This window comes from Hesperophylax consimilis, chromosome 27 (assembly GCF_061612785.1).
Source record: "Hesperophylax consimilis isolate HC1 chromosome 27, BYU_Hcon_1.0, whole genome shotgun sequence".
Taxonomy (NCBI): Eukaryota; Metazoa; Arthropoda; class Insecta; order Trichoptera; family Limnephilidae; genus Hesperophylax; species Hesperophylax consimilis.
The window spans coordinates 24,918,959-24,937,884 of record NC_142862.1 but is presented as its reverse complement, the minus strand read 5'-3'; the positions used below and the strand labels follow the sequence as shown (position 1 = coordinate 24,937,884).

The window sequence follows — 18,926 nt, the reverse complement described above, 5'->3', positions numbered from 1 at the left end:
GAACAATGAATAAACAGATTTTGTTTTAATTCTAGTTTTAATTTTCTTTTCAAAGCTTTATTTTTTCTTTATTTTCCTATCCAATTAACGATGCAACATCTGTGTCCACTCAGCTCTATTCAAGGCAAGTACTGTATAGAACAAAAAGAATGCCCTCTAAGCTATGCTGCCGTGGTAACTAAAACACAGTACATTCCGTGAGACTCAAGTAAGATACTGTGTTTTTACTTACCACGCTAGTATGTCTGTACACTTTTTGATGTTTCGTAGCCAATCCTTATTTTCTCTCATTCCAAATTCGAAATTCGGGAGGCCTGACCACCTCCTTGCAATCAGAGACGATTTAGGGAGAATGGTGGTGGGGGTAAAATTGGCGTTGTCTCTACACATCTGCCCCTGCCGCAGTGGGAAACTGATCATGCAGCGAAGCGCTCGTCAATCAAGATGGCGATACTGGACACAATAGCACCCCGATTTCAGAGTTAGGGCCGATTTGTCTACTCACACGGTGATCGAGGAAGCGATCTAGGGTGCTCCCCACTACTGCCCCGATATTGCCTATGACTGCAGGGAGGTGTGTAAGGCCTTTAATGACGATTATTTTGTTCCGTTACTGTTATATTGCAGAGCTAGAAGTATTGATGGTGTAATAATGTACACTGTAAAAATTAATGCAAACATTACCAATGATAAATTGTTAAAATAAAAATTGTGTAAAACTTATGTAGAAATTTCCTGATAAAAATTCTACTTTTTTTAATACATTTTAATAACAAAATTTTTAATATATTTGTCCATTGAACAAATAACAATTTAAATATGGGACAGATAGTGACATTAAAAAAATCATTATTCATTTTATTATTCATTAAGTCTTATTGAAAAAAAAATATATATATGCTAACGTGTGTTAATTAGGGTCAAGACCCGAAAAAAACTAAATTGGGTAATGAAAACAAAAATGTATACAAATAATGTGCATTGATTCCATATTGACTGAAGATACTTGAGTAATTTTTTGTATAAAGACAATTTTTTAGCTACAATACTTCTTTCAACTACGCTGAAAGTAGAGATAAATGCTAAATGAATTTTTAAAAAAAGCAGAGTTCTCTTCATATTTATTTTATAAAACATGTTTTAAAACCAATTCTATCTGAGCATTGACTTAGCATGAAATATGCCGAGGTGCCTCCTCACATTTTGTTTCTTTGTAAAGAAAGAATCGCATTTCGGACAAGGAAAACGTTTCCTATCACCGTGAGTCTTGGCGTGGTTATTCAAGGCACTCTTGTGGTTGAACAGCCTCCCGCAGACCTCGCAGTAGTACGGTTGCTCGAGGCTGTGAATCCGGAGATGGTCTTTCAAGTTATTCTTGCGACTGAACAGTTTACCGCACTCTGCACACGAGAATGGTTTCTCCCCCGTGTGAGTTCGACCGTGCTTCACTAGATCGCCAAGCATGTTAAAACTCTTGTCACAAGTCCCACAAGTGTAAGGCTTTACGCCAGAGTGTGTTCGTAAATGATACACCAAGTGATTGCTCTGACTGAAACTTTTGTTGCACTTATCACACGGAAATGGCTTGTCTCCAATGTGAATTTTCATGTGACGTCTCAAGTGTCCACTTTGGATGAAATTTTTGTTGCACAACTCACAAACGAATGGTTTCTCTCCACTGTGAGAACGCATGTGTCTTGTTAAGTGACCCTTTTGACTGAAAACTTTATCACACTCCTCACAATGGAATGGTTTCTCTCCGCTGTGAATTTTAGAATGGCTTTCCAGTTTACTTTTCGATATAAATATTTTTCCACAATCTTCGCAGTTGAGTTTTGTAAACTTCGTGTTGTATTTCTTTTTCCTTTTCGATGTGCCAAGGTTTTGAATGCTGCTTGCTTTCGCCTTCGTAGGGATGGTTGTTTTTGTTCGTGCGTCATTTTCGCAAGACTCGAGATTAATAATGTTCTCCATCCGAGCATCTCCGCAATCTGAAACAAATGTGAAATTTTAATTGAACCTCTTAGAGATTAGAGCAAAAAAGAATTGCGCGGGGAATAACGGACGCATTCATGCATCTATTTTGCTACAAGCATACTGTCAGTTTGTCGGTACTGTCGGTATTATTTGTGATTTCTCCTCAAAAATAAATAATTAATAGAGTATTTACCGAACACTTACCTGTTACCTTAGTTAAATTTGATTCAAGTCTTTCAGAACTATCCTTTTTTACATCCTGTTCAAATATGTCAATGTCAGGAGTTAATTCATCATTCTTCTCACCGCCAAAGCAATTAATCTCTTCTATTTTAATGCGACAAGGTAGTTCTCCAGCAGAGTTAAAAATTATATCCGATTTTTCTATTGACTCTTGTCCTGCCCGGAGTGATTCCCCCATAATGATTGTTTTACTCAATTTGCGGCTTTATCTGTCAAATTTATTATAAATTAAATTGCTATGTGAATCAGACGCCCATACAACAGACCCATCTAACAATGTGTTTGATTGTTGTGTTAGTAAAAACATGAAATAGTTATTCAATTATTTCCGCTCTAATACTAATAAGGTTACTTTAATATCCGAATATTATTATCTAACAGTTTTGATCTTGGCATCTCCACTTTAAAAAAACCATAGATTAAGTTTGGTTATGAAGCAGAAATATTTTATTTTATATAGTCTAGTGATGGCACAATCCGGATACCGATTGTATCCGATTATTTCAGTAATAGAATTTTTTGTCGTATCTAAAACTAGTCGAAATGGACAATCGAATTGAAATTCTAAATATAACCGATTAAATTATTGAAATTCATAGTAAATATTTTGTTTCACTTGAAGACGCAGACGATATAATTTGGTCCGGTGACAGTTGGTCGCATAATTTTAAAATATCGCCTGGATAGCAGATCACAGCGCATCATTTCAACGCCAACACTCATAACACATATTTTTTATAGGTGTGACAGGTATGACTGTATGGCGAGCAATAATATATATATTTTTTATTTTTTTTTTAAAAAGAAAGACAAACATTCCCGGGTCACGAATAACCCAACAATGTTTGAAAATCTCCTACTACCACCACAGAAAGCCGAAAATGTTGCTTGTGTTGTGATGGAGGACTTAGCCAGCCGAGGAATCGAACACGCGACGCTCGGGTGAGACCCAAGCGCTATGCCCACTCAACCACTGACAGTCATACCTATATATATATTTTTTTATTCATTCCGCAAACTAGGCAAATGCCCGTATTAATATGGAGTTATATAAAACCCTTCGAACTTATTGCGTAATTTGTCACCCCCTTAATAGATTTTTATGCCATCAACTAAAATCTTTCGTCTGCAGGCGAATTTTTTTTTATACCTGCATTCATTTTGATGGCTTTAGTGGTCGAGGGGTAAGGCGTGAGTAGTTTATATATAAGTAAGGCTCTCGAATACCAAGCTGGAGGTCACCAGTTCAAATCCCGGCATGCGCATTTAAATTTGATTGCATTAATTTGTGTTATTTTACACAAATTACAGACTTAAAACAATATATAGTATACTTGCGGCACGTTCCAGAGTAGGAGATACTCTCACTAAGACCACCATTCAGAGTTGAGGCATGGCTTGAAATGGCTTTGGCCGTGTTTGGTGACCAGATCTGAATATCCAGGTTGGGAAGTCCCCACCTTCCTCTTACCCATCTATTTCCTCTCCCCACTACCTTCAGCCTCACAACATACCCCAATTGAGGATGCCATAGTCTCACTGGCTCTAGATGGTTGGTAGCTCCAGATGGTTTCGGGAAAAATGCTGCTATTGTTTTTGGGGTATTTGATAAAAAAAATATGTAAACAAAATTTTTTTCGTTTCAGAGCGATGATTTCGAAATATGATTATGATTTACAATGTTTCGATATCAGTAAAATTATTTAACTTTTAACACGATGTGACAAAAATATGTATTAACACTTATTCTGACGTTTTGAATGAGCAGTACGTTTCGTTTCATTTCATTGTTTCCTATTAGTAATTATTTTAATGAAGAAAATGTTAGTTATCTTTTTCTTCGCCAGAGTAAAACGTAGCAAGTTTGATTTCAAAGCTTCAATTAAAAGCGGGCAAAGAGTTATATTTACTGATCTATTGATGTGTCAAACTTCTAGTTTCAAGCAGTTTCTAGATTAGAGTTTTTTCTAGAGGTTTATTTATGGTTAGAGTTTTCTTTCCTGCTTCCTGTTGATATTGTGCGGCACAGATATTCATTTCATTGTTTGACGCCGTTTTGTGAATAAGGGTTGTGTTTGTTTATAAAAGATAATCAAAATGGAGTTCCCTACGGATTGGGATGTGGACGAGTACAAAGTGGATCACGAGAGCGACGAGCAGTGGAACATGAGAAGAAGTTTTATGATGCGATGGAAGGACAGTTTCCCTGAAGACAGACTGGTCTGCCTGGCGCGGGTCTTTACCAATATAGAGTTCCTCAACTGCCGCTATCCTTCGGAAGTCATGAAGCTTGTTGCTGAACTTTCCAAAGAGGTGAGTTTCTTTTGTCATCTTTCTGTTATACTCGAGTGATGGAGATTTTCTGTTTTCAATACATATGTGTTCAAAGAGCAAACTAGACAATCAACAGAGTTTAATAATATGTTATTATTATTATATTGTGTTTGTTTACCCCCTTTCTTGAATACTGTCAATTTATGTACATTTTATTATTGTTATTATCGTCACATGAATGAACTCAAGTCTTGTGGCTCCCTGATAAATAACCTCATGTATATATTTTTGGTCTGCACATTTTCTATCAAGTTCATTCTTATTGTTTTAGGTGGCTGCTGACTACAGAACCGAAAAGAAAAAGAAGCTCCAACGAACATTTGTTTCGGCGTCTGACGCAGCCGAGGACCGAGCCAAGGGAGTGAAGCGGCCTGCTAACGAACCAGCCGCCTCATCGGCTAAACGAGACCCCAAAGGTCCTAAATTATTTGTCGCCGCACAAACTAGCGACAAAGACCACATGAACCAACAGAAAACAAATGCAAGACCTTCTTTCCAAAGTGAAAGACCCTCGTTTCAAAGCGAAAAGCCCTCGTTTCAAAGTGAAAAACCTTCATTTCAAAGTGAAAGGCCTTCATTCCAAAGTGAACGGCATTCATTTCAAGGTGAAAGGCCTTCGTTCCAAAGTCAAAAGCCCTCATTCCAAGTGAAAGGTGAAAGGCCTTCGTTTGAAAGTGAAAACCCATCTTTCCAAAGTAAAACACCGTCTTCTCAATATGATAAACCTTCTTTCCAAAGTGGAAGGCCCCATTTTCAAAATGATAGACCATTTTTCCAGAATCAAAGACCCCCTTTCCAGCGAGGCATGAACAATGATAATCGATCGGGTGACAGAAACGAGTTACAGAGGAACTTCCAGGGTCGTAACGAGGGAAATGAAAGAGGTATGAGTCGCCGAGATAGAAACCGGAATAACCAGCAATCTGTAGTAGATGACAGCATCATAACCTCCAAATACGGCCGGCTGGTTCTGTTTGAGCGGCCTGGCATGACCTCCAATAATTTACGTAGTAAGTACATGAATATTCATTCTACAATAATTACTTTTCGTAAAACTACTTGAAGTACATAGTTATAAAACTATTAAACATAAGATTTTATTAAATTAAAGTTCACAAACTCCATTATTGTTTCACCATCTGTATTGATAAAACTGTGCGCAGGGATATTGTCCTGTCACTGGGAGATTGGTTGTAATCTCTGTTTCTGTTACGTGTGGTAGATAGTATTTAAAAGAGACTAGATTGTTATTTCGATCCCTTTTAGAAGTAATTAGACGTGATTGCATCTTTAAAACATTAAATTCGATAACGTTATTGTTACCCCCGGAGTATACCCTCTCGAGGTAACCATTCATTTTCTGTTTCAAAGCCCTCTGAGCTGTTGGAGTTTGTGCACCCCTAGGGTGCTTTTCAAACAAAAAGCTATCATGGACTGTACTGCTATTTACGTAACAGTGGATTGATGCACTCGAAAAAAGGTCATTGATGTGCAACAAAAACAAAGTTGGAGACAGAACCGATTCCTATGACACACCAGCATTTATTGAATTTGAGGTAGAGGTGAAACACCAGCAACCTTCTGAATCGACCTTACACAAGGATGAGGGAAATCCATAAGAAGTCAGTTTGTCCTCGGTGCTTAAACCGATGAAAGTTCTTGGAAACGTCCAGTGCTATCGTTTGGGTCTCCTGTGACGTTCCAGGCACCGCCCCCAAACATGCATTACGTACGCTAGAAGATCACTCCATGAGCGGTTCCGCCGGTACTTCCCATCTTCCTCTTCCCCATTTCCTACCCTTACCCGCTTCCTTCAGCCTCTAACATACCGCAATCAGGGATGCCATAGTACTGGCTTCGGATATTTGGTATCTTTGTGCACATAACAGTTTGATTAAAAACAATATAATGTTGCTCCCCAGGCTCCTGCCAGCAATCCAAAGCATCCTTCGCGGCGGAATGCGAACAGATCGGAGATCAGAGCTGCTGCCGGGTGGTGATCAATGGCTTAGAGGTCACGTCATCCGTAGGCCCCAATAAGAAGGAGGCCACGGAGGCAGCCTGCAACGCGGCGTGGCACCTCCTCAAGAAGCATTGTTACACGCTTCAGGTGCTCGCCACTCACGCCAGCCAGAACGATAAGACGATCTCCATTAACGACGTGGGGCCGGGTGATACCAGTCTGGAGGATGGGTTAGATACGAGGGTTGATAGCACTGTGGCCACGAGGTAAAATATATTATTATATTGGTAAAGGGAGAGTCTGAATAGTTCCGGTAAGCACCCAGATCATATGCCTACTGTTCTGATCAAAGTCCATACTGATAAAAGTAAGCAATTTACGTAAATTTCGGTGAGACGAAAGTATTCAATTAATCACGTAAGCGTCAAATTTGACACTTTTTATTCAATGGCTAATCTGTGGTTCGGGTTACTGGAGGTTCAGATTACACCAGGTTCGGATTACAGATACTACCACAATCTCACGCCTGAAGTTGTCACCATAATCTCTGATTTGCAATTGAAGGAAACCTCGAGATATATATATTTTTAAGCGACAATCCAATATTATTATGAGTGTTCACCTCGTTAGGTTGGACCTTAGGTAATATAATGTTAATTTAAGTGCGTATGTTTGTTTAAGGATAATGAAGATGATGGGGTGGAGTGGGGGTGGCCTCGGCAGCACTGGAGATGGAATCCATGAGCCCATCGCTCCTCATCTCAAACAGGTAAATCTAACTCTGATATTGTGACATGCTGGCGAACTAAAGAAAGAAGAAATGTTCCCTAGTTTGTCCAGCGAAATTCAAACACGGCTATCTCTACTACAAATCTGAGTTTGTTTTAATTTCCAAAAGGAGCCAGTTCCAGAAATAACCCATTTCCTCTGAAACAACAAAACCAATTCTGATTTGAACAGCTCGTATTTTGTAGAATAAAATGGCTGAAATATGTATTAGCGGCAAAAAAAAGGTTCAAATATGCAATTATTTTCCCCAATTCCCCGTATATGTGCGCAGTGTATTTCTACACTTACGCATTTCTTAATATCGACATGCTTAGCAATAGCCTTCAGAAATATCGCACTAAAGTAAGACATACATGAGTATGGTAATTATTTATTATTAAATATAAATATATTCCATAATTAATACTCTAGTAAAATTATTATTATTCAACATCTCCGTTCCATTATTTGAGCAGCTGTCTATTTATTTTGTGTATGTATCGGGAGTATCCCTATCCTTATCCTATATTCCTCTTTCTCACTCCTTTACCTACTTATTATTTAAGGCGTAAGAAAACTCTTTAGCACAAGACACTTTTTTTAGCTTATGATGTGGGAGATGTACAGAGCATTTATCCTCAAAGACCAAAATGCCGATTGACAAAATGTATTTGCAGATAAGACGAGCAGGGCTGGGTAGCAGCGCGGCCGGCGGCAGCTCGGCCAGCACCTTGGAGGCGCTGCGCAACACAATCGAGCAGTTCAGTCGCGAGGGCGACTCCAACTACGACCTGGTGTTCGCCAACGACTTCTCTAAGGAGGAGCGCGCCAACATGCACAAGATCGCCCTTCGCGCCGGCCTCAAGTCCAAGAGTTACGGGAAGGATGACGACAGGTCATTTATTACCTTTTGTTTTGAAAGTTTACATCGGGTAGAGTTAATTGTTGTTATGTTACAAGGGGCATAAAACGGCCAACTCCTGATGCAGGCTTGAGCTGGGTCGATCAGTTTTACACGACCCGGATCGCTCACGACCCACTGGCGAAGTGATCATAGGTCGAGAACACCCGCTCTTTGATTGGGTACTTTTAGTCATGGAAAAAATGCTATAGAGTAGAGAAGAGTGATCGATGCACCGCCAGCTGCTGTATTGCTAGGTTCTCTACTTTGGTGAAAGACTACCGATCATAATCGAAATATCGCTTGAAATGGCTTCTACTTTGTTTTTTGATCAAATCTGAATAGCCAGGTTTTTACAATCCATCCCAATCCCTTCAGCCTCATAATATACCCCAATGGACCATTTTCTGATTCCAATCATCATACTAAAACTGTAATTTTAATATTTTCATTCATAACAGTTATTGATTTTAAAAAGGATCTAAAACGTATATTCCTATTATTTTTAATGATAAACTAATGTTTATAAGACAAGTTTTTATGCATAGCACAAAGGATAACAAATAATTAATTATTATTTTTTTGGTAAACTAATGTTTTAAGACAAGATTTTTTTATGCATAGCACAAAGGGTAACAATTATTTTATAAGCAATAATTATTGGCCTGAAACACTCATCCACATTGAAAAATCTCCTGACGCCAATGGGACATGAACCCGTGTCCTTTCGATTTCCGGTCGACAGCACAGTCGGACACGGGTTCATGTCCCGTTGGCGTCATGTATCTTTTATCAGGAGATTTTTCAATGTGGATGAGTGTTTCAGGCGAATAATTATTGCTTATAAAATAATTGTAACCCATAATTATTAGCAATAATTAGTTGAGTTAAATGTCAATACAAATTGAAAATATCTCCCTAGTAAAAATATCTATAATAACTATTTTCAATTGGTTGTTTACAGGTGAAAAAAATATAATAAACACTAATTGTTGATTGAGGTACTAGTACATATTGAATTATTTGACATAGCTCAGTGGTTAAGAGCACCTGACTGGACATCAGAAGATGCGGGTTCAATTCGTGTTGGCGGCATTTATTTTTACTCGGGAGATATTTTCAATTTGTATTGATATTTCACTCGACTAATTATTTGTATATTCCTAAACCGTTTGAACTGGCTACAACGTCATTACGAAACTCTACTACATAGATGGTAAGGCAGCTGTTTCCAATTTGGCCAGAGTGACTTCAACCATAAACAAAATTCATATTCACAAATAAAACACATCGTTTTGGCGGCAGATCAAAAAAATTACTCATTTAAAACTTATTTGTCAACATAAAATGCCATCATTATTACAATTTTTTTCCCACATATACCATAACCACCAGTTCTCCAGACTCTTCAAACATGTTCAAATAATTAACTTTTTTTAACCTCGCTCTCACATTTCTGTGTAAATAAACATTATTTCGTTATTTAATCAACATGTTTTTCATTTTTGCAGATATATAGTGATCAGCAAACGCCTTCAGCTCTCTAACCTGGTGAGGACCCTCCTAGCAGCCGGCGGGGTCAATGACAAACACAGGCTAATACCTCCTTCAAATTGAATACAAATAGTAATCATTTGAACTTCAAAATAAATGTGTACAGTCGCAGTACACAAATTGATTCGGTGGGCTGTGTTACCTCTTCAGTTTGTGGCCAAGTTGTCTGAGGAGTCAGGTTTCCACATTCGATGGTTGTAAGCATTATTTAGCTCGTTACGGTGTTAACGGTTAAGATATTGTCACAGAAAAGAAATTTTGATATAAGTGTCATTGAGAATTGAATTGTGAATTTCAAACCAGTGGTAATCAGTGGCAGCTCGTGACTTTTCAGTGTGATAGAGTACTAAGTTTGAAAAATTCGACTTTATTGATGTTGTTTAGTCCAAAACGATTTATTTATTTTTTTCGATAATTCAATTTTTTTTATGAAGATTTTAAAGAAATTTTAGTTTGGCCGTGCGCCTCATGGATTTCCTGAAAATCTTTATAAAAAAACCAAATTTATGACCTCATTCTGTGTATTAACTTACATATAACAATTTATACTTAAGATTTTTATACTGTGATTTTTGTGCAATAAAAAAAAAACATTGTAAAAATAATTTTATTTATCATACAAACAGATCATAAATGTTGTAAAAAAAAAATTACTGAAAATATATTGTCAGTTTTTTAGTCTGTAAAAGCATACCCACAACCTGCCGCTCAAAATATTCTTTGTAGCTTATCTATGAATATTGTCAATAAGTTTAATCAATTTTTTTATGATAGACACACATAAGAACAAGATGCTAAGGTCATTTCCACAAGGATGCGCAAGTGTCCGATACTTGATGTTGGGTACTGACGTCGCAAACAACTTATCGCGCACAGTCCGTACACTTCGCTACTGAAGTCATGAGACCCGCGTCACCACCAACCATTGTGGAATTCTCGAAACATCAAAACGAGATTACTTTCATAAACTCGTTCACATCTAAACAGTAAACTAAACTGTCGATGTCATTCTTTGTTTAAAGTCTGACACCAGTGACTCTATTTTTAAAGTCTCGACGACGCGAGTGGGAACAACCTTACCCGGCTGGTCGTGGGAGACTGGCGTCTGAACCTTCGGGTAGATGTATGGCAGTAGTCGCCAAGATACTTGAGTATTGGATTCTTGCATATCCCTGTGGGAGAAGGACCTAAGTGTTGAATATTATTCGGAAGAAGAAGTATCTTTGGACTTCTTTTTGTGTTTGCTCTTGCGTTTCTTCTTCTCCTTTTTTAGGGACTTCTTTCTTCTCTTAGCTTCTCTGTCTGAATCGCTGCTGTCTCTGGGAGACCGAGATCTGCAACAATTTAAAGATAAATGATGAACCCGATATAGGAACGACCATGCAACTATGGCATGAGAGCTCAAAAGTACTAAAAAAGAGTTTAAATGGTTGTCCGATGTATCTTCTTCATCACTTGTTACTCGAGACAACACATTGTAATTTATATGAAAAATGTCAAGCCACAAACATTGCTTTCTTCGATAATACACGGTGTTAATAATACAGATTGTTGACATTTGGTTTAGTTTGGGCGACTTTTGAATCGGGGGTGACTTATATCATCGTGGATATCTGCATAATTCTCGCAAATTACTCACTTCTTTTTAATGATTTTTTTTTCGGGCAACATGAATTGAATGATGCTTCGAAAATAAGTGTCAAATTAGTTGGTTTCTCGCTACATTCAAACATATCGCTTTAATTGTTACAGCCACAGAAATATATAAATACATTTTATAAATTCCTCAATGATAATAATAGTTTCATATGTATCAATAAATCAATATATCAGTGTCTATCGATATACAGGGTGTAACAGCACGTACCCGAACGATTTCAACCAGCGATTCCTGACCATATTCGGAGTAAAAAACGTAGATGTCATTTTGGTGTCGGGTAATATTTTTTTTCAATAAAAAAAAATGGTTCTGTTAAATGTCGCCACTGATCACACCGCTGGACGTTGCGACGGGATAAAATGATATGCACTCTCTGTCCTCTGTTCCGTGCTGCTGAAACGAGACGAGTGCATATCATGTGATTCGCGAGACTACCCAATTACTCAGTTGCGACGTGTGGCATAAAAGAATGCAGTCAGAAGAACTGACACAATTCATGTTTGACCACATCTTGACTGGCATCTTTTCTGCATTTTCTGCATTACGTTTGACTGGCATCTTTTCTGCATTACGTTTACTCTTTCACATTAGTATTTAGAAACAAAGGAAGTTCAGCAGAAATTATGCATCTCTGAGTAAATTTCAGTTTTTCATCATTGCATTTTTTACCTGTCCCTCTTTTTCTCTTTGTGTTTATCCTTGGACTTCTTCTTAGCCTTCTTCTTGGCGAGTTTGGCTTGCAGCTCCTGTTCCCTCAACTTCTGCAGCGGAGTGATGGTGTCATCCTCGGTGTCGGAGCTGGTGCTGGAGACATCCAGGACTATCTCTTTATTAGGGTCCACCTGTAACAGCAATCACAGTATTTATGCAATAAAGCACTGGTTTGTTCAGACACATGCAGATAGGGTTTTCAATCCTGCGGGATTTCAGCAATATTTGATCCTGCCAATTTACAGGATTGAAAAAAATACAAAATTTACACCAAAAACATGCTGTTTGATTTGCACATGCTTTATCAAAATCTTTTAATAATATTGTACAGCACCCTTGAGGTGATTTTTCACAAACACCACTGTTCAAATTATCCAATTATTGTTACTAGTACAAAAGATGATTCCTTTCAGTGACAGTACAAACGTTTTTGTACCTCACTATATAAAATTAATTTATAAAAAATTTCATAAACTTCGCAAAACCGAACAAATTAGCCTGACAGGTTAATGCCCTAATTTTTTGCACAAAAAGTTTAGCATACATCAGCGTTTTGGTAAAATAAACTATCTTCAAATACTTTTATATAAATATAACTGATAATTCAGTTGTATGGCAAATAGGCCCCGGAGAGTCTTCGCTTCTACTCCTGAGTCTTCTGCTGCCTACCTCAAGTACCTTTATGCGCAGTGCAAGGAATTTTATGGTGTTGTTTTCTACGCCATTTAGTCACCTATATGGGGAAATCTTGTATAATATGCATTTATTTAGGAAGTTGTAACTGGACAGACAGCAGCATACCTTGATAAAGTTTCTGCACTGGTAAGTTAGGTGTCCTGCATAGCCACATTTACTGCAGGCTGCTCTGGCCGTGTCCTTACCCTGTGGCATCAGCCGTGACATCACCTCCTGGTCTCCCATTCTGGCTGCCAAGTAAACAAATACACCTTTATTGACGACAATCTGCCATTCTGCTATCCTATTCAGGTTATTCGAATAGCTTATGATTTATTTATTTTCGGCAAATATATGACTGCCATTTATCTCAGTATCAAAATATGCAACAGTGTGCCTGATGTTGATAGTTTTAACGTTAGAACCGGGTTAAAAACGTCAAGTGTAGACTAAAATAAATACATTTAAATATTTCAGGTTATAAACTATAAATATTGGGGTTAAGTGTTGTTATTTATACTGACCTTAAAATCCAGGCTCACGTCACATAAAACTGCAAATGTAGCTTAATTCTCTTTATTATTTCATATTTTTTTAAACTAATCTGATACTATTAACAAGCACCATAAACAAGCACTATAACATAAATAAACCACTCTCTAGATCGATATCTTCGGGCTTTTTGTATGGCGCCATTTTGTCACCCCCTTAACCACAGATAAAACGGTCGTTTGGTCCAGACAGGTAAATATATATATGGTGGACCATAAAGAAATCTCAAGGTCATTTAAAAAAAGAGCAAACATAGACAATATACCTGCACCCAGCTAACATCGTTCATTCACTAGCCCAAAACATTTATATAATAAAAAAATACTGGAATGCAGGAAAAGGAAAATAAAAAAAACCCACAGCTATGCACACATCAAAATATTTTTTATTTTCAAAAAGACAATGGACAGTAATACAGAACAGGGTCAGTACAACCGATGTATTGAGCATTGATTTATCATTGAAGTAGAAGATAATACTAATATATCTAAATAAAACATGAAACAGAACAAGACACAAAAAAATAAAAAGTAACAGTCTCAACTAGGAATCGAACCCAGGATTTCTGTCTTACTGCAACAACTTAATACCCTTATAGGATTTAATTTGACCTTGCACAAAAATACAAGAATATATACACAAAATAGCACTAGAAGTTATTCAAGTTCTCCTGCAAGGGTTTCATATAATTTTCACAGCTTTGTCGTCAGCAAACATCATTGAAAATACTGGTACTTACATGATGTAATTCTGGAGAGGTTTAAATGAACTTGTTTGATGTAATCGTGGCTTTGTTTAGCAATTTTAGTCTCCTAATACGTGGTATAAGATCGCGTCGGAATACGGATAGGTCTGAAAAGGAAAATTAATCAAATTATTAGCCAATGAAGTACATTAAGGAATCATGAACATTGTATCAAAGAACGAGAGGTTAGTACCTGTATTTAACAACGTGATCGGATCCTTCTTTCAATTGGTGGAGATAGACCGGATATTTTATGATGATTGGAAGATTAAGCGTTGGCAACGCATTATTTTTTAATCCCAAAAGTACCGTATTTTTGATTTCAATCGCGAAATGGCACACACAAACAAACGTATTTCTTGCTGCTTCTTCCTAGCACTGGATTATCGAATCCATTTGAGCAACCTTTAACACAACACGGCATTAATTTATCACCTTGAAGAATTCTAGCACGCAACATTATTTTTAGATGGGTGAAAGAAAATTCAAAATATTTACGCTAAAACCTTCAACTGAGTTCAATCTGCGAAATGACGTCTTGGAAATTACCGTTATTTTTTTTATCGGAGCATAACACATGTTTAGCTTCTCTTTCTGTTACACGAGTCGCTACGGTAGAGAGCGAGAGATCAAGATACAATTTTTGCTCTGAGCCAATGAGATCTGAGCTTTCAGCCACAACAGCTTTGTCTATAAGAATTTGGGTTGAGGATAACTCCTCCCATCAGGGTTACAAGGTTATGCGAGAGTTATACGCCCCTGCACTATAATGTCAAGCAATGTCAAGAAAACAAAAGTGATGGTTTGGTATGCTGAAAAAATAAATCTCCCCAGCTTTTTCGCCAAAGCTTTTTCCCCAGCTTCGAAAAAATGGCGCAATATTTTTTTTTTTTTTTTTGTAATTATTTTTTATTTTTAATAATAAGTTTACATGGTACATAATTCATTTTACATCTTGTATTTTTTTACTACTCTTCCATTGAAAGCATTTGCTTGTGTATGGAAGGGGAGTGTACATAAATGTTGTTGTTAGTTAAGGCCCGTTTATAATAGGAATAAGCGGTAAGAATAGGCCGGTGCCGTAATCCGTAATCCGTAATATTTTAGATCGTCGTTTATAATTGAAATAGGAATAGAATAGAATACGTCCATAGAAGTGACTATGCCGCTGTCACTTGTCTACGTTAACTGTCAACCATCTGTCAACCGAGAGTATATTCTTCTACCATCTTATAAAAGTAATATTGTTTTATATAAATAAATATTGAAACGATGGATTCATCAGATATTTTTGCATGTGGAATGTTTTTGTCAATTCTGGGGCTAGCATACGCTGCAATAGGAGACACACAGTTGACGAAAAAAAATAGGAAAAAACGACGTTGGAGTGTGCGTCCCATTAATCATAAAAGGAAGAAAACAGGACATTTCCATAATTTGTTTAAAGACATGGCGACAGTAGACAACGATCAACTTAAGAAATATACAAGAATGTCGCAGACCAATTTCTATAAATTGTTAGGACTTCTACAACACAAATATTATTGTTCGATTGTCAAATACATAAATAAACCACTCTTGTCAAATAGTAGATACCATAGAGTATCGATCGAAAATACATAAATCTCGGTATATATCTCAGCTTTCTGTAATCCGTAACCGCAAAAGATAAAGTTGGACCATCTTTTCGGTTATGGAAAAAAATAAGAGATTATTGCCATCTATTATAAACGGATACACAGGTTTCCTATCTTCCAACTTCTACGGCCTAGGGCCTTACGGCTTATTCTTACCGCTTAAGGCCCGTTTATAATAGGAATAAGCGGTAAGAATAAGCCGTAAGGCCCTAGGCCGTAGAAGTTGGAAGATAGGAAACCTGTGTATCCGTTTATAATAGATGGCAATAATCTCTTATTTTTTTCCATAACCGAAAAGATGGTCCAACTTTATCTTTTGCGGTTACGGATTACAGAAAGCTGAGATATATACCGAGATTTATGTATTTTCGATCGATACTCTATGGTATCTACTATTTGACAAGAGTGGTTTATTTATGTATTTGACAATCGAACAATAATATTTGTGTTGTAGAAGTCCTAACAATTTATAGAAATTGGTCTGCGACATTCTTGTATATTTCTTAAGTTGATCGTTGTCTACTGTCGCCATGTCTTTAAACAAATTATGGAAATGTCCTGTTTTCTTCCTTTTATGATTAATGGGACGCACACTCCAACGTCGTTTTTTCCTATTTTTTTTCGTCAACTGTGTGTCTCCTATTGCAGCGTATGCTAGCCCCAGAATTGACAAAAACATTCCACATGCAAAAATATCTGATGAATCCATCGTTTCAATATTTATTTATATAAAACAATATTACTTTTATAAGATGGTAGAAGAATATACTCTCGGTTGACAGATGGTTGACAGTTAACGTAGACAAGTGACAGCGGCATAGTCACTTCTATGGACGTATTCTATTCTATTCCTATTTCAATTATAAACGACGATCTAAAATATTACGGATTACGGATTACGGCACCGGCCTATTCTTACCGCTTATTCCTATTATAAACGGGCCTTTATTCCTATTATAAACGGGCCTTTAGTACTTAAATAATTCTTTTTACATAAATGTATGTTTGCTGTAGTATTTTTGTTGATAGTAGTGATGGATAATATATTAATTTATTAAATTTAAAAAAGAAAGGAAGTTATGGAAAACTAAGGATATTTGTGAGATTAATTAAATGAGTAGTTTTTTTTTCAGAATATTTTTAAAGTGTCTTTTGACAGAGAGCAGTATTCGGGTTTTATCATTAATGCTTCTGATTTCTTCTGGTAGACGATTGAAAAAAGTTCTTCCCTGGTAAGTATAATTATGTTGTGCAAAAGACGTATTTAGTTTTGGGCATAGAAAAACATGTCTAAGTCGCGTTCTGCTTTCATTTAAAAATTGATATTTATCTTTTTCTTTTATAATTTGGATTAATGAGTTTTTAATATATAGGTCTTTAAATGTAGGTACTTGAAATTCTTCAAACAGGCGTTCTGTTGGGTAGTCAAAGGATTTTTTTAATATAATTTTAATAATTGTTCTTTGTATAATTTCAATTGGAAGAAGGTTACATTTATACGCGGATCCCCAACTAATAATAGCGTATTGTAAAGTGGATTGAACTAAGGCATAGTAAATTAAATATAGATTTTTTATCGACAGAAAGTTTCTAATTCTTAAAAATATATATATTAATTTTCTAATTTTGTTTACTACTTGACATATTTGTTCCTTCCATTTCAGATTTTTATCAATAATTACTCCTAGATATTTAATTTTATTTGTTGTTTTTAGTACTGTACAGTTTGATTTGCAATAGTTTTGGCTGTGAATTTTAATATTATTATGTATGACAATGTTAAAATTTTTAGGAGTATCATTTGTATGGATTGCAAATGGAATTACAAATGTCTTTTCATTATTAAGTGACAGTAAATTAGTGTCGAAAAAATTCTTGAGCGTGTTGATGTCTTCTGTGGCCTTTAATTCTACATTTTCCCAAGTCTTATCACTTATTATTAATACTGTATCATCGGCGTATGACGTAATTTGACCGTGTAAAGGTTGAAAAAAAATATCGTTTACATATATAGTAAATAGAATTGGTCCAAGCACTGTACCTTGGGGGATTCCAAAGCTTGTAATCTCTTGATCACTATTAACACCATTGATTTTTACTACTTGAGGACGGTTTTTTAAATAGTCGGTGATCCATTTAATCGCGTTGCCTTTTATGCCGATATTATTCAATTTTTTTAATAGCATCTCATGGGATATGCTATCGAATGCCTTTCTAAGGTCAATAAATATACCCGCACATTTTTTACCTTTATCTAATGATTCGTAAATGTATGAAGTTACGTTAGCAATAGCATCTTGTGTGCTGAGTGATTTTATAAAGCCAAACTGGTTTTTGTGTAATATTTTATTATTAGATATCTAGAAAATTTACCAATTGTTTTTTTACTATTTTTTCAAAGATCTTTCCTATATTAGAAATAAGACATATTGGGCGATAATTCGTTGCTTGATGTGGATCTCCAGATTTGTAAATAGGTGAGATTATTGTGGTTTTGTAGTTCATTGGAAAAATTCCATTTGTTAAACTTAAGTTTATTAAATGAGTGATAGGTTTTATTAAGTGAGGTTTCATAGTTTTTAACATGTGTGTCGTAATAGAATCAAAACCGGGGGACGAACCTCCTTTCATATTTTCTATTATTTTCGAGATTTCACATTCTGTTGTTGTTTCGAAAATTGAAAGTATATTACGTTTCTGTATATTTTTATTTTTATGGTTTTCTTGGTTTGAAGGTTTATGAATATTTTTCGCAAGATTTTTCCCAACATTTGCAAAAAAGGAATTTAATATGTTTGCACATTGTTTAGGCTGTATATTGGCATCTATAATTTTTTTATCATGTTCAATGTACTTAATGTTTTGTGTTTTTTTTGTATTTTCTATGGCGAAATTAACAGTTTTCCACATTTGTTTATGGTTATTTTCTGAAGATAATATTTTATTTTTAAAATACTCTTCTTTACTTTTTTTAATATAAGATGTTAATTTATTTTTATATTTTTTATAGAAAATATATGCTTTTTCATCTTGGGGATTTTTTAAAGTTATTTTGTAAAGTTTTTCTTTATTTCTGATAGATATAATAAGTCCTTTGGTAATCCAAGGTTTTAAACATCTTAATTTTGATTTTATGTGTGTTGTTATCTCAGTTGTCGAATTTTTAATGTGTTGTGACATAATATTTTCGAAGTAAGTCGAACAAA

The 18,926-nt window shown here is 35.9% G+C and overlaps 3 protein-coding genes across 4 annotated transcripts; 1 reads left to right on the top strand and 2 right to left on the bottom strand.

The window, feature by feature from the left end:
* Positions 1–1,130: 1,130 nt before the first annotated feature.
* Positions 1,131–2,609, bottom strand: LOC149410820 (uncharacterized). Its single transcript, XM_089648012.1, has 2 exons — positions 2,182–2,609; positions 1,131–1,991 (listed from the first exon to the last, which is right to left on the bottom strand). Exons 1-2 carry the CDS (start codon positions 2,396–2,398, stop codon positions 1,153–1,155), a joined length of 1,056 nt encoding a protein of 351 aa, XP_089504138.1. The 5' UTR covers positions 2,399–2,609; the 3' UTR covers positions 1,131–1,152.
* A 1,589-nt stretch (positions 2,610–4,198) lies between these two features.
* Positions 4,199–10,334, top strand: LOC149410819 (uncharacterized). The gene is made up of 6 exons (XM_089648432.1): positions 4,199–4,533; positions 4,826–5,564; positions 6,477–6,783; positions 7,199–7,286; positions 7,963–8,180; positions 9,698–10,334. Exons 1-6 carry the CDS (start codon positions 4,318–4,320, stop codon positions 9,801–9,803), a joined length of 1,674 nt encoding a protein of 557 aa, XP_089504558.1. The 5' UTR covers positions 4,199–4,317; the 3' UTR covers positions 9,804–10,334.
* On the bottom strand, positions 10,332–13,454 carry LOC149410818 (uncharacterized). 2 transcript variants are annotated; one of them, XM_089648433.1, is made up of 4 exons: positions 13,311–13,454; positions 12,913–13,037; positions 12,070–12,242; positions 10,332–11,074 (listed from the first exon to the last, which is right to left on the bottom strand). In XM_089648433.1, the coding sequence occupies exons 2-4, from the start codon at positions 13,030–13,032 to the stop codon at positions 10,942–10,944; spliced, it is 426 nt and encodes a 141-aa protein (XP_089504559.1). In that variant the 5' UTR covers positions 13,033–13,037; positions 13,311–13,454; the 3' UTR covers positions 10,332–10,941. The 2 variants fall into 2 exon arrangements, with proteins under 2 accessions (XP_089504559.1, XP_089504560.1); XM_089648434.1 differs by having other exon boundaries at positions 12,913–13,033; positions 13,311–13,448.
* Positions 13,455–18,926: the final 5,472 nt, after the last annotated feature.

Excerpts from the sequence above, each read along its gene's own strand:
- LOC149410818 (XM_089648433.1), bottom strand. The coding sequence starts at position 13,032 with ATGGGAGACCAGGAGGTGATGTCACGGCTGATGCCACAGGGTAAGGAC. Across the intron at positions 12,243-12,912 it reads AGTGCAGAAACTTTATCAAG|GTGGACCCTAATAAAGAGAT; the intron begins GTATGCTGCTGT and ends TTGCTGTTACAG. Across the intron at positions 11,075-12,069 it reads AAAGAGAAAAAGAGGGACAG|ATCTCGGTCTCCCAGAGACA; the intron begins GTAAAAAATGCA and ends AAATTGTTGCAG.
- LOC149410819 (XM_089648432.1), top strand. The coding sequence starts at position 4,318 with ATGGAGTTCCCTACGGATTGGGATGTGGACGAGTACAAAGTGGATCAC. Across the intron at positions 6,784-7,198 it reads GATAGCACTGTGGCCACGAG|GATAATGAAGATGATGGGGT; the intron begins GTAAAATATATT and ends TGTTTGTTTAAG. Across the intron at positions 7,287-7,962 it reads TCGCTCCTCATCTCAAACAG|ATAAGACGAGCAGGGCTGGG; the intron begins GTAAATCTAACT and ends ATGTATTTGCAG.
- LOC149410820 (XM_089648012.1), bottom strand. The coding sequence starts at position 2,398 with ATGGGGGAATCACTCCGGGCAGGACAAGAGTCAATAGAAAAATCGGAT. Across the intron at positions 1,992-2,181 it reads AAATTTAACTAAGGTAACAG|ATTGCGGAGATGCTCGGATG; the intron begins GTAAGTGTTCGG and ends CATTTGTTTCAG.